The 13,508-nt window shown below is 34.6% G+C and overlaps 1 protein-coding gene across 1 annotated transcript; it reads right to left on the bottom strand.

The window, feature by feature from the left end:
- Window positions 1-10,850: 10,850 nt before the first annotated feature.
- On the bottom strand, window positions 10,851-13,232 carry LOC133852357 (photosystem I reaction center subunit XI, chloroplastic). The gene is made up of 2 exons (XM_062289098.1): window positions 12,988-13,232; window positions 10,851-11,525 (listed from the first exon to the last, which is right to left on the bottom strand). The coding sequence occupies exons 1-2, from the start codon at window positions 13,147-13,149 to the stop codon at window positions 11,034-11,036; spliced, it is 654 nt and encodes a 217-aa protein (XP_062145082.1). The 5' UTR covers window positions 13,150-13,232; the 3' UTR covers window positions 10,851-11,033.
- Window positions 13,233-13,508: the final 276 nt, after the last annotated feature.

Genomic DNA, 13,508 nt, shown 5'->3' with positions numbered 1-13,508 from the left:
ACAATGCGAAGTCACAAATGACCCATCTTTCTTTGTGTGAGAGGTCTTATAAAAATAAATTAAGTTAGGATCCACCCCAGTCTATCTGTTCTGCACATAATAGACATATGATTAACATATGCTCTAATATAATTATTAAAATAATCTTATAGTATAAAATTATTAACTCAATATGTTGATGATTAAGAGAAGATCTAGAGTCGGATGTGTGATTGGTCTTCAACTTCGATCCATTCTTCTTATTACGTAAGGACTTTTTCTGTGACAAATTTCAGCCAAATTATTACAAAATTATACCAAATCAGAATCGTGTTTAGATTCGTTGTCGATTAAGTTTAAGAAGAATTACCTTCCAATCTTTGTTGCCAAATGATTTACATATCTTATGTCATGTGGGTTGTGACATATTCTCTTGAACTTTTGCCTTCGCCCTTGTTGAGTCTTTATCACCACTGCATTTTCGGAATTGACGATAAAGACCATAACGAAGTGTTTTACAACTATTTGATAAGGCCAACTCTACACATTCATTGTGCTCAATCACGTTCTTATCTAAATCTCACTCACCCTGAAACATAATAGTTAAGAAAACAATAGTCTTAACATTTTATATTATATGTAGTAATTAACATAACTTTAAACAATAAAACTCACCAAAACATGTTTTTTTTAACAGTTTGTTGCTCATTTGGTGGGAAATGAGTCCAAGAACCATGCTAGATCTCGACATGTTCACAAACGACTACTGTCACCCTCCTACTAAATTGACTGGCATTATCGCCTACAGGTCCTCTTGCTTTGGCAAAGATTTCTATCTCAACAAACCACATACAAAAAGATTATTGAACTTAATGAATTTATTCTTACCTCTTTTTTTCCGACTAGACATAACAGTTGTGAGGCAAAATATGAAAACCTAGTTTGTAATTTTTGGTGAATTAGTTTGTTCAATAACAAAGCTTACTACATAAATATTATGGTAATTGCACTACTAATCCCTGAAGTATGCCATAATTACGAATCAATCCCTATGGTTTAAAAAGTTCATGAGAGGTCCTTGTGGTAAACTATAATTACAAATCGATCCCTAAAGTCAAATTCCGTTAAAAATTTTGACAGATTCTGTTAAATGCCACGTCAGCACCACATCAAACCAAAAAGATGGCGATACGTATCCATATGAATAAAAAAAATATAAATTTATTAAAAAAATAAATAAATAAACTTATTTTGTTAAAAAAAAAAAAAAAAAAATTGTTTTCTTTTCTTTTTTTTTTTTTAAAAAAAAGTTTATTTATTTATTTTTTAATAAAGTTATATTTTTTTATTCAGATGAACACGTGTTGCCATCTTATTGATTTGATGTGGTGCTGACATGACATTTAACAGAATCTATCAAATTTTTTAACAAAATTTGACTTCAAGGATCGATTTGTAATTATAGTTTACCACAAGGACCTTCCATGAACTGTTTAAACCATATGGAGTGATTAGTAATTATGGCATATTCTAGGGACCAGAAGTGCAATTATCCCTAAATATTATATGTGCATTTACAGGATGCATTGGAGGGTCCCTAAGTCATCATCTAACATGGTTGTACATCAGCTGCAACAAGCACTTGTGATCTTAAACTTGCATCCCCATCTTTATCATTGAGTTGCAATGGCCTAGAACAATCCCTCGGGCACACGTCGTTTTCGTCCTCATGTCATAATCATTGCATATAACTGATTACACAATAGTAACAATGGATAAGAATATGTGAAAATATAGATAACTACATACAATAATACTCAAAAGATTGCTAATGAGGAAAACAAATCATAAGCTCGTATCATTTTACCATATATCACAAAACAACAAATATATTTCACAATAGAATATATTCAACACATATCACCGTCAGAGTCTGTATCAGAGTTGCAAGATAACTCATCTTCATTATCGAAGGTTGTTTCATGCTCCTCATTAGAGAGTTCATCATTGATGAACATGCTTCCATCAAGTTGCAAATATACTTCATCAACAGCTATTGGTTTCACATCATCTCTACGTAATGAAGTTGAATCTTCATGGTTTACTTGTTACACAGGTGCATTAGCCCCAACACATTCATTGTCTTCGTCCTCGTGTCCATCAACTTCTTCAATATCTCCCTCTATTACAGTTGGAACATCATATATGTTTCTATTGGTCACCTTTGTACTACTTGCCAACTACTACCCTGGCATCTTTCAAGTAAAATGCTTGTGAAGCTTGGCATGCTAGGAAAAATGGGTCAGATGCATACCATGTACACAATGTATTCACACTCATAAAGTGTTCATCCATTTGTATTCCTGTTCTATGCCCAATGTCCCACCAATCACACTCAAATAGATACACGATTTCGACCATAACATAATACCAAAATGTTCTTCAACTCACTATAGAAGTTAATATTCATCATGCAATGCTCACCTGGAACTACTATACCATTGTTTTGGGTACATAGAGTCCGTTCATAGTCTTTTATGTGGGACCTAACCCCATTCACAATACAACCTTTAAATATTGCAACCTGATGATTCGGTCTGGATGCAAGATCATATAAGTGTCTGAACACAATTTCGGCATTATTCCCACATATACGATGTCAAAACCATCTTTTGAATTTGGCTTCATGCTTATGCTAGATGTCCACGGCTCCTTCTCCTTCAATCTTGTCATAGTGTTCACTATATAAAGAATACATAAGTACCCCTAGCCTCTTTATTATCAAGTAAATCATACATAAGTAAAAAGAACAATAAATCATACACTTACCGAATGTATGAAGCAATTTCATCACAATTGTTAAGCACATACCATCGAGCCCTTGTAAGAACCTTATCTTCATGTTTTATAAATTTTGTTGCTCCTTAAGGACAAACTCATTGAAAGAACGTAGATAAGCCTTTACTCCTTCCCACCTGCCACTATTCATTTCTTTACGACTCCATTTTGTCTCAATCCTACAAAGATACATGGAACAGAATATCAAACATTCAACTTACAAGTATCCCTCGTCAATTAACTCTTCTGGATGTGCTCTATTCCGCATAAATTGCTTATATTTACCAAAATATCTTTCAATTAGATACATCCAACGGTATTGTATTGGTCCCGCAAACTCGGCCTCTCGGGGTAAATGAACAGCTACGTGTATTATTATATCAAAAAAAGCTGGCGAAAATATCTTTTCCAACTTGCATAAAATAATAGGAATGTCATCCTCCATTCACTTTAAGACATCTAATCTCAGTATTCATGAACATAATTCCTTAAAAAAGAAACTCAACTCAATTAATGTTGTATATATTTCACTTGATAAATATAGATGAATTGTAACAGGAAGTAAGTGTTGTAATAAGACATGACAATCGTGGCTTTTTATTCCCAAAATCTTACCTTCTTTGACATTCACACACCGACTAATGTTAGATGCATACCCATATGGGAACTTTACACCTTTCAACCAATCTAAGAAACTTGTCTTCTCAACTTTTAACAATGTATAATTTGCATGTGGCATTGATGTGAATGTACCATTTTATTGTAAGTGCAATTCTTTATGTATGCCGATCACACACAAATTCTGTCATCGTGCCTTGAAAGTGTCTTTCGTTTTTCCATCAATATTCAGTAGTGTACCTATGACACTATCACATATGTTTTTTTTAATATGCATGGCATCTAAATTGTGTCTCATTTTCAATATTGACCACTAAGGCAAATTTTTTATTTAAAAAAAAAAAAAAAACTACTCTTCTTCGTCCAATTCAACTCATTTTCTTTACGCTTTCGCTTTCTCGTTCTTCCATTCTCATCTTTACCAAACTACAAATTTGTTACATTCGTTAGTTGTTGTAACAATTGATCTCCAAATAATTCATTAGGTTTCGTTCTATGCTCCTCAGTACCGTCAAAGAGAGATTTGATTTTTCCCTTAAGGTCAAAACCGTCGATGACCCATGTAGCACATCTTAAGTTCAAACTTCAACATTTTGTACACTGTATCCTTGTTACATACTGAACATGCAAGCTTTCCCTTAGTAGACCACCCAGACAAATTTTCATATGTAAAAAAATCATTTATAGTCCATAATAATGTTGCATGCAACTTAAAATTCTCACATGTCGACGCATCATACATAAGAGTGCTTTTATTCCATAATTCTTGCAAATCATCCACTAACGGTTGCATATACACATCAATATCATTTCCAAGTGCCTTAGGTCCAGGAATAAGTAAGGACATTATCATATACGGATCTTTCATACACCTCCACAGAGGCAAATTATACGGCATAAGTACTACTAGCCACATGTTATATGATGTACTCATATTACCAAATGGGTTGAAACCATCGCTTGCTAAACCAAGTCGCACATTGCGGGAATCCTGAGCAAACTAAACATGTTTTTTTATCAAACTCTTTCCACAATATTAAATTTGCTGGATGTCTTAGATTTCCATCATCTTGACGCCCATCTTTATGCCACCTCATATCTTTGGCAATATCTTTCAACATAAACAACCGTTGCAACCTTGGTTTAATTGGGAAATACCGTAAGACCTTATGAGGAATTTTCTTACCTTTACTTTTGACATTTGCCCATCTTGAAGTTTTGCATGTTGGGCATTCTTCTTTATCAGCATGTTCCTTAAAAAAATGTACACAGTCATTCTTGCATGTTGGGGGATTATCTTTTGGGCGTTGAAATTCCAATGAACCAATAAAAGAGCTCCTTCTTCTTCCACCCTCTCTTCTCCATTCACTCTCTCTCTCTCTCTCCACACGTTTCTGGAGGCTGTGGATGATCAAATAGTCGCTAGGGTTCCTTAATGCGCCTTAAATAAGCCATTCTCTCGTTTATACAAATTTAGTGTAATATTCCAACCTTAGATTAGCATAAGCATAACCTAGGAGTGAGCAAATCCCCGCAAAACCCGCCCCGCCCCGCAGAAACCGCCCCAACCCTCCCCGCAGAGCCCAAAACCCGCACCCATGGTGCGGGCCATGGGGCTATTTTTGGCCCCCCCGCGCGGTGCGGGGCGGTTGCGGGGGGGACCCTTAAATTTTCTCGGGTCCCCGACCCGCCCCGCACCCGCACCGCATATTTAAAAAAAAAAAAAAAAGAAGAAAAAAAAAAAAAAAAAAAAAAAAAAGGAAGAAAGCTTTCTAACTAACCGGCTAACCCTAAGTTCCTAACTTTTCCTTCTCTGTTCTTCCTAACTTGAGTTGCGCCGCAGCCCAGACCGCCCTGCCCAGTAAGCCCAGTGCCCACATCACTCCGTGGCTCCGCCAGTCGCCTCGCTAGTCGCTAGTCACCGGCTCACCAGTCACCCGCCCTCACCTCCCCGCACGCATGGTCCGGCACAGACACACCCGCAGCCGCAGGCCACAGCAGCTTGATGCAGAGAAGGAGAAATCGAGACTGAGAGATTAGAGAGAAGCTGAGTTAAATCACAAGGCCGAGACTAATATACGGTACAATTTTCCCTTATTTTAAATCTGATGCTTCCGTTGATAACTTGATATTCCTGTTAAATAAATAACAGGAATGAATATAAAAAAGAAAAATATCATTATGCCCTTATGTCGTTGTTGATTAGTGAGGGTTTTCCTTTTTGTTTTTCATGAGTTTGATTTGAATCTGTAAATGATTTTTGTGGTAATTTATAGGTTTATTATGATTTTTAGTTTCTGGGTAATGAGAAAGTAGTTGTGTTCTGATTATTAAATTGTTGTGGTTGGGCTTTTAGTAGAAATGTAAATGAGATTTTTAAATTGTTGTGGTTGTTTTCTAGTTAAGAACCAATATTTGGTCACAGTAATAGTGTAATACCATGAACAGAGAAGAAATTGGACAATTTTTGGTCACAGTAATCATTATTTACTACTAGTTAAGCTACTAGAATTAGACAATCAGAAATGCAATAACAATCTCATTTTATCAATTTATTTTATAGTTAATTAGTTACTGTGTGTTCTCATCAAAATCATCAAGGGGGCATTTAGTAGTTCAATGTGATCATTAAAAAAGTTGAAGCCTTTGATTTAATTTATGAAAACAGAAAAAAATGAAAAAGAAAGAATGTTTTGGATTTAATTTATGCTTAATTGATTCTTAACTAAAATTTAACTGATTTTTAAATTGATTGTAGTTGTTTTTTACACAATGATTTAATAAGAGATTTAATTTTTATTTTTATTTTTTTTCCACTTAAATTGTAGAATCAAGTCATGGACGATTCAACTAGTGCTACTATTGGACCTATTGATTCTAGTTCTGCTTCATCTAGGCCTAGTCTATTGGATACCAATATGGGTTCTAGTTCTTCAACTGTGGGCCCTCAAAATCCTAGTACAGCTCTCCCACCAAAACCTTAAAAAAATGACCAAACATCATCGGTTTGAGAACATTTTACCAAGTTAAAGTCGACTGACCCCAATGATCATAGATCACAGTGCAATTATTGTAAGAGGGAGTTTAATTGTTACCATAGAAGCCATGGTACTTCATCTATGCTACAACATATCAGGAAAAGCTGTAAAAAATTTCCTGATAGGTTTGATAAGACACAATCGAAGTTGAGCTTTGAGGCTAAGAGGGAAGGACAAGCAGTAATGGGTGAAGGATCTAGTGGTAACCTTGTGCTTGCTAAGTTTAATGCTTCAAAAATAAGGGCATCACTTTCTAGGATGATCATAGTGGATGAGTTGCCATTTAGATTTGTGGAAGGTGAAGGGTTTAAGGACTTTATGAAAACAGTTGAACCTAGGTTTTCAATTCCTTCCCGTTTTACTATGATGAGGGATTGTTTTAAGTTCTTTATGTCTGAGAAAGAGAAGTTGAGGGGAATGTTCTTGACATCTGGTGTTCAGGTTTGTCTTACCACTGATTGTTGGACTTCAATACAGAACCTTAATTACATGTGTATTACTGGTCATTTTATTGATAATGAATGGAACTTACACAAAAGAATTTTAAACTTTTGTTTAATTCCTAATCACAAAGGTGAGACCACTGGGGGAAAGATTGAGTCGTGTATGCATGAATGGGGCATTGGTAGCATTTTCACTATCACGGTTGATAATGCTTCTTCCAATGATGCTGCTTTGGAGTACTTGAGGAAGAGAAGTGCTCATAAGCCTAGTGCCGTATTAGAAAATCGGTTTATGCATTTGAGGTGTTGTGCACACATCTTAAATCTTATTGTGACTGAGGGGTTGAAAGAGGTTGATGAATCCATTATGAGGGTTAGAAGTGCGGTTAAATATGTGAAGTCTTCTCCTGCAAGATTTGAGAGTTTTAAGATTTGTTTGGAAAGAGAAAACATTAATTTCAAGGGGTTGTTGTGTTTGGATGTTCCAACTAGATGGAACTCTACATTTAAGATGTTGGAAGGTGCAAAAAAATGTCAAAGTGCTTTTGAACTTATGGAAGAGTTGGATGGATATTATTGTCCTACGTTGTTGGATAGCAAAAACGGTTTAGGACCTCCTAATTGTGATGATTGGGCTCGTATTAGGGTTTTTCTCAAGTTCCTTGAAATTTTTTGTGAAGCCACAATGCGACTTTCGGGGTCTTTGTATGTGACATGTAATATGTACATTGAAGAAGTTTCTGCCATTCAACTGCATTTACAAGAATATTGTGACAGTGATGATTATATATTGAGTTCTATGGCGGAGAAAATGATGTTGAAGTATAAAAAGTATTGGGGGGATCTTGATAAGGTTAATGTGTTGTTGTTTGTTGCTATTATTCTCGATCCACGGACCAAGTTGGCATCATTGGAATGTTGGTTCAATGATATTCTTGGTGCTGAGCAAGGCAATGATATGATATTAAAATTGAAGAACTACCTTAAGAAATTGTTTGATCACTTCAACACTGGAGAAAACTCTCAAGGTGAACATAGTGGTGCATTTCCTCAAGGTTCCTCGGGAGAAACTGGGAAACGTACCTATACATTGATGAATAGGTACAAAAACCTCATGACTCCTAATAGTGATGTTCAATATAAATCGGAGTTAGATCGGTATTTGATGGAGGAGATTGAAAAACCGAATGAGAACTTCGATATTTTAAATTGGTGGAAGGTGAATTCAACCAAATTCTCAGTACTATCCCACATAGCACGTATTGTGTTGGTCATTCTCATTACTACAGTTGCTTCAGAGTCGGCATTTAGCACTGAAGGGCGTGTGTTGGATCATTTTCGAAGTTCATTGGCCCCAATAACGGTTGAAGCATTGGTGTGTACACAAAACTGGTTAAGATCAAAACCCATCATTGGTTATGACACAGAGATGGTTGAAGATCCTGAAAGTTATAAGCTCAAGTCAGGTAATCTTTTAGGCCTTTAGCTTTCTATTATTCACTTCTTAATTTATTTTGCTATTTAAATATTCTAAATTTCTAATTATCGGTTCCAATCTTTGTAGAAATCAATTTGAAGAACATCAATCTTTTGCTTGAGGAGGATTAGTGAAGTGAAGATTCAATCCGATTGAGAGATGCTTGATGCTTTGGAACATTTAATATTTGGAACATTGAATTTCTATTCGTAATTAGCAGTTATGTGTAATATTTGTAATATTATGTTTTTGCTTTGTAATCTGTTTTTTTTTTTTTTTTTTTTTTTTTTTTTTGCACTAAAAACTGAAAACAAAAGAAGAGGATTACTTAAGAATCCATGAAGCTTGTGTTCTCGGTTTGGCAGCCAAAAGGTCAGGACCAGAATGGCTGCCAAACACAGTATCAGAGGTATCACCGTATCAGTATCTTGACAAATCTCATATGCAAAATGGAAAATGTTGGTTGATTGTTTTGTGCAGGGTAAACATAATTTATAGTGTTATCTCAACAGTATAGTATGCCTGGTGTAAGTAATAAAAAACCCCTATTCAAAAAAAAAAAAAAAGTAATAAAAACCCGCAGGGATCCCCGCATACCCGCGGGGATCCCCGCCCAGCAACCCCGCCCCATAAACACCCGCCCCGTGCGGGTGCATGGGGTTTTCTGCGGGGTGCGGGTTCACTTTGGGGAACCCGCACCTCTGCGGGGCGGGGTCAAAAAATCCCCATCCCCGCCCCCCCCCGCCTCATGCTCAGCCCTAAGCATAACCTAGTCATATAGATAATATTATGTCAACATGAGTAATACAAATGTTTCCCAAAAAAAAAAATTGCATATGCACAATTTGCCACGTGACATTTATTGCCTAAGCTTTAGTGTACACTTTTCATCAAAATCATGTCCCATGTATTTTAATTTTATTTTGGCATGATCTTAGCATGTTTTTAATTTTAAAACAAAGCTGGAAAAATTATTTTAAGAGCCACAAAAAGCCCTTGCCGCAACCAGGGGTATTTTTGTCCAGGTTTGTTCAAAAAATTTAGAGGGAAACATTTGGAATTTCTAATTTTTAAACCCTAATCCTTGCGGACAAAGGACTAACCCTAGCCTATTTAAACCCTACTTTGGCTGTGTACCCCACTGCAGTCCCCATTCTCTCACTTTTCTACCAAAAATTAAAGAGAACAAAAAAAAAAAAAAACACCTACCTCTCTAAGCCAAACCGATTTGTGTTTTGAAAAAAAAAAAAAAAAAATCTAATCTCTTTCCTTAAATCAATTATTACAGCAAAGGAATGAGGGTGTTCGAACCACTCTAAGAGCTTTTCAGGTTGTTTGGCCACCCTCTGGCTGGCCATAGTGGCAGGGAGTGGCTGGTCATTTATATCTTTTTTCTTTTTATGTTTTTTAATTTTTTTTTTTAAAAAAAAATTATAAGGTTTTTTAATTTTTTTTAGTCTTTCAATAAGACATATGAGTCATGTTACAGTTTTTGATTGATTTGACATGTCTCTCCGTTAAAATTGTGGATAGAAGCACCATCGCGATATTTAGGTTCAAGACAAGTACTATCTACAATACTTTTGAAAACTGAAGGAGTCATTTGATAATGAGACTTAACACATATACCTCAAAAATGCATTTAACCCTTTGTTTAAACAAAAATTATATTCAAATTGGTTTTTAGGACACCAAGCCTGGCATTAATCCTAACAATTGCTTATATAGTAAACATAGAAATTAAACTTTATCAAGTGACACATATAGAGGGAAATATACGTAAAAAAATAATTCACACTAAGCATTTTACTAAAGTGTTGATAACAATTGGTCAATTGCATATGATAAAGCAAAGATAATAATAACAATTGCTTATTTTACTTTGACTCTGAAGAGTCTTTCAAATGCTTATGCTGTTATGCATAAAACTTGTATTAATATATAAAAGATTAGATGAAATTTCACTTAATCTTTTTTAACTTTCATCAAATTTGTAATTACCTCCCTAAATTTTAAAAAATGTCAATTTACTGTATCCATCTTTTATTATTTTTCCCAATTTCACCCCTATATTAGGATTCTCAGTTAAATCTTAACAGATATGTGTCAAAATTCTCAAAATACCCTCATTTTTTAGTGAAAAAAAATTGTAAAGATTTAGGCATTTGTAAAAATTTAACGGAATTTGTAAAAATACTCACGTCTGAATCTTTGAATTTTTTTTTAATTTATTTTTTTAAGAAAAAAAAAAAGATATTTTAAAAATTTTGGCAAGAATTAACAGAAATCTTAAAGAATTGATAAAATTGAAAAAAAGAAAATGTAAGATGGATACACTAAATTGAGAGTTTTTTAAATTTAAGGTAATAAGTACAAAAGCGGTGATAAGTCATGAGTTTAAATGAAGTTTTTTTCTGAAAGCTTATTACAAGAAGTAAAAACAAAGTAAAGGAATAATTGTGAAAATTTAAAAGCATAATTGTAAATATGTGAAAATTGAAATGTACAAGTCCACAACGAGGGAAGTCCAAATATTAAACACAATAATTGTGGCAACAATGTTGGTCATTAAATATACAACTTTACATTTGCTTCCCAATTAGGACCATACATTAGGAGAAAACATAGATGAACAAAAATTCACTTGAAGTAGTAGGGCAGGTTCACGACGTAGAGGAGGACGTATGCCCAAATGACACCGGAAATCCCACCGAAGAAGAACCCGCCGGTGAACTTGGCCCATCCGTCAGCGGTTTGCAACTGGTCAGGCACCTTCTTCCGGCCGGTTAGGGTTAATCCGGGGGCAGTGGATGGTTCTCCTTCATTGAAGGATGCAATGCCATACATGGTCAAGCAAATGCTAAGTATAACAACAAGGCCAGCAGCAGCAAGAGACCCGGCTCCCCCAGCATACTCGGTGTTCCTCAGAGGCCCAGTCTTGACGAAGGGCCCAACAAGGAGAAACCCATGGGCCAGGCCCACTTCAACACCCCTCAGGAGTGGGCTGACTGCCGTCCTATAGGCCGGAAGGTTAGAGAGGTACCATGCAATCAATGGACTTGATGTCACCGGAGTCTCTAGGCTTCCAATGAATGGGTCCCCATTGATGGGCTGAATAACCTGGAAAGTTGGCTGCAAAATTCAACCACGAAAATAACAGTTACATCTTACCATAGAGATCGGAGGATCTATCTAAATCTATAAAGGAAACATTTTACGTGTATACATATTCAAATGTTAAAAATAAAAGGACAGAAATTTCTTACAAATTGATTTGTAGAAAATTTTTTACAACCTACATATAAAAAGAACATGTGTCATTTAAACATGTGAGAAACACATGTCAATTTTATATGTGCGTTGTAGGAAATTTCTTACAAACCGGTTTGTAGAAAATTTATGTCCAAAATAATAATAATAAAAAAAAAAAAACAAGAGGACGGTGAAGTTAAGTTTAGAGTGTTAAAAAAATAACAGTATATATGTTGTAATTTTTTTCACAGCACCTATGCCAAATTCAATATTTAAAGCTGTCTAGTTGATTATGAATACATGACCTTCCTAGCTTGTTCCTAGCGAACAATATTGTCTAGTTTTGTTTAGGGAAAAATACATGTATTCTCTCAAACAAATACTCAATTTGTAATGTTCTCTCGAACTAAAGATTTTATTAATGCCTTTTCAAACTATTAAAAATTTGCAAATGCATATTTTTGTCCTGCAAAAAAAAAAAAATACCCTAAAAATTGTTCAATAAAACAAAAATAACCCTAAATTTATATATATATATATATATATATATATATATATATATATATATATATATATATATATATATATATATATATATATATATATATATATATATATGAAAACACACTGTTACAAAATACCGCCCTTTTTATGTTATTTTTTAAAAAAAATTATAAGGATATTTTGTCCTTTGACTCTTTGAGAGAACGTTACAAAATTTTGGTAATTTGAGAAATATAGGCACCATTTGATAAACAACTCAACTTTCCTCTTTTTTTTTTTTTTTTAATTTCTTAAAAAAAATCAATTTCAAAATATTTCAACCTTTTTACTTTGTTAATTATATCACATCAATCTTTTTTATTATTATTATTAAAAAAAAAAAAAATCACTACAAAACAAATTCTTTTTACTTTTCCATGCAAAAAAAAATTACAAACTTATTTATGGTTTAAATCACAACAATCACATTATATTACTACTAAAAAAAAAGTTAAACCATAAAAAAAATATTTACCAAACCGAGCCATAATATTTACGAACGTTCGTAAAGACATTACATATTAAGTGTTAGTATGTGTAATTTTCCTAAGTATTTAAAAGCAACATACAATTAACATATCCATATACACATTATTTTCATGTGTAATTAATACATGGGCTACATTTATCATATAACCTTTCTCTAAGATTACTCATAATCCTAGTTTCAGAACCAAGTGGCAAAACTCGATCTCCAGATGTTCGATAAAATGTCAATTTAGACTTTACTAATTAAGCTGACAACATATATCTATAGTCTATATACATTTGTAGGTCTGGAGAGAGAAGTAACGGGTACCTTTTCAGATTGGACGGCTTTGACGGTGAAGGAATGGCGTCTCCCAGAAGGCAAGACTTTGAGGGGAGAGGCAGAGAGGCCTTTGGGTGAGGCCAAAGCTCTTGTGATTGGTGAGGTGAAGCTGGACTTCAGCTGGCTGGCCATTGGGGAAGCAGCGGCCATGGCTTTGCTTTACAGAAGAGGAAGAATCGTAAAGAGTGGCAGAGAGTGAGCGAGAGAGAGAGAGTTAAAAAGGTCGCAAGATTTTAGAGAGAGGCTGTGGTTGTCAAAGCCCGTATCATTTCATTGGACGAAATATCGCACAAAACCTTATCCCTTAATCCCTTATCCATTTCTTTCTTCTGTTATAGGAAACGAACTGGGTCGGGTTATTCGGGTTTTTTCTTTTTTTTTTGTGGTTGGATGGATGGTCATGGACCATGGTTTTGTAACTTTTGTTTCCTTCTGGGACTAAAACCCAATTTGAGTTAGGTAGAGTTTTTCTTTTTCAAATTGGACTTGATCTATAAAATTAGTACGTA

Source organism: Alnus glutinosa, chromosome 12, assembly GCF_958979055.1.
Source record: "Alnus glutinosa chromosome 12, dhAlnGlut1.1, whole genome shotgun sequence".
NCBI classification, from domain to species: Eukaryota; Viridiplantae; Streptophyta; class Magnoliopsida; order Fagales; family Betulaceae; genus Alnus; species Alnus glutinosa.
Note: the sequence above shows the minus strand (reverse complement) of the source record. Positions and strands in the feature narration are given on the sequence as shown.

Bases quoted from the DNA above. Each gene is read 5' to 3' on its own strand.
- LOC133852357 (XM_062289098.1), bottom strand. From the start codon at position 13,149: ATGGCCGCTGCTTCCCCAATGGCCAGCCAGCTGAAGTCCAGCTTCACC. The intron at 11,526-12,987 runs GTACCCGTTACT...TGAATTTTGCAG, and splicing joins AAGCCGTCCAATCTGAAAAG to CCAACTTTCCAGGTTATTCA.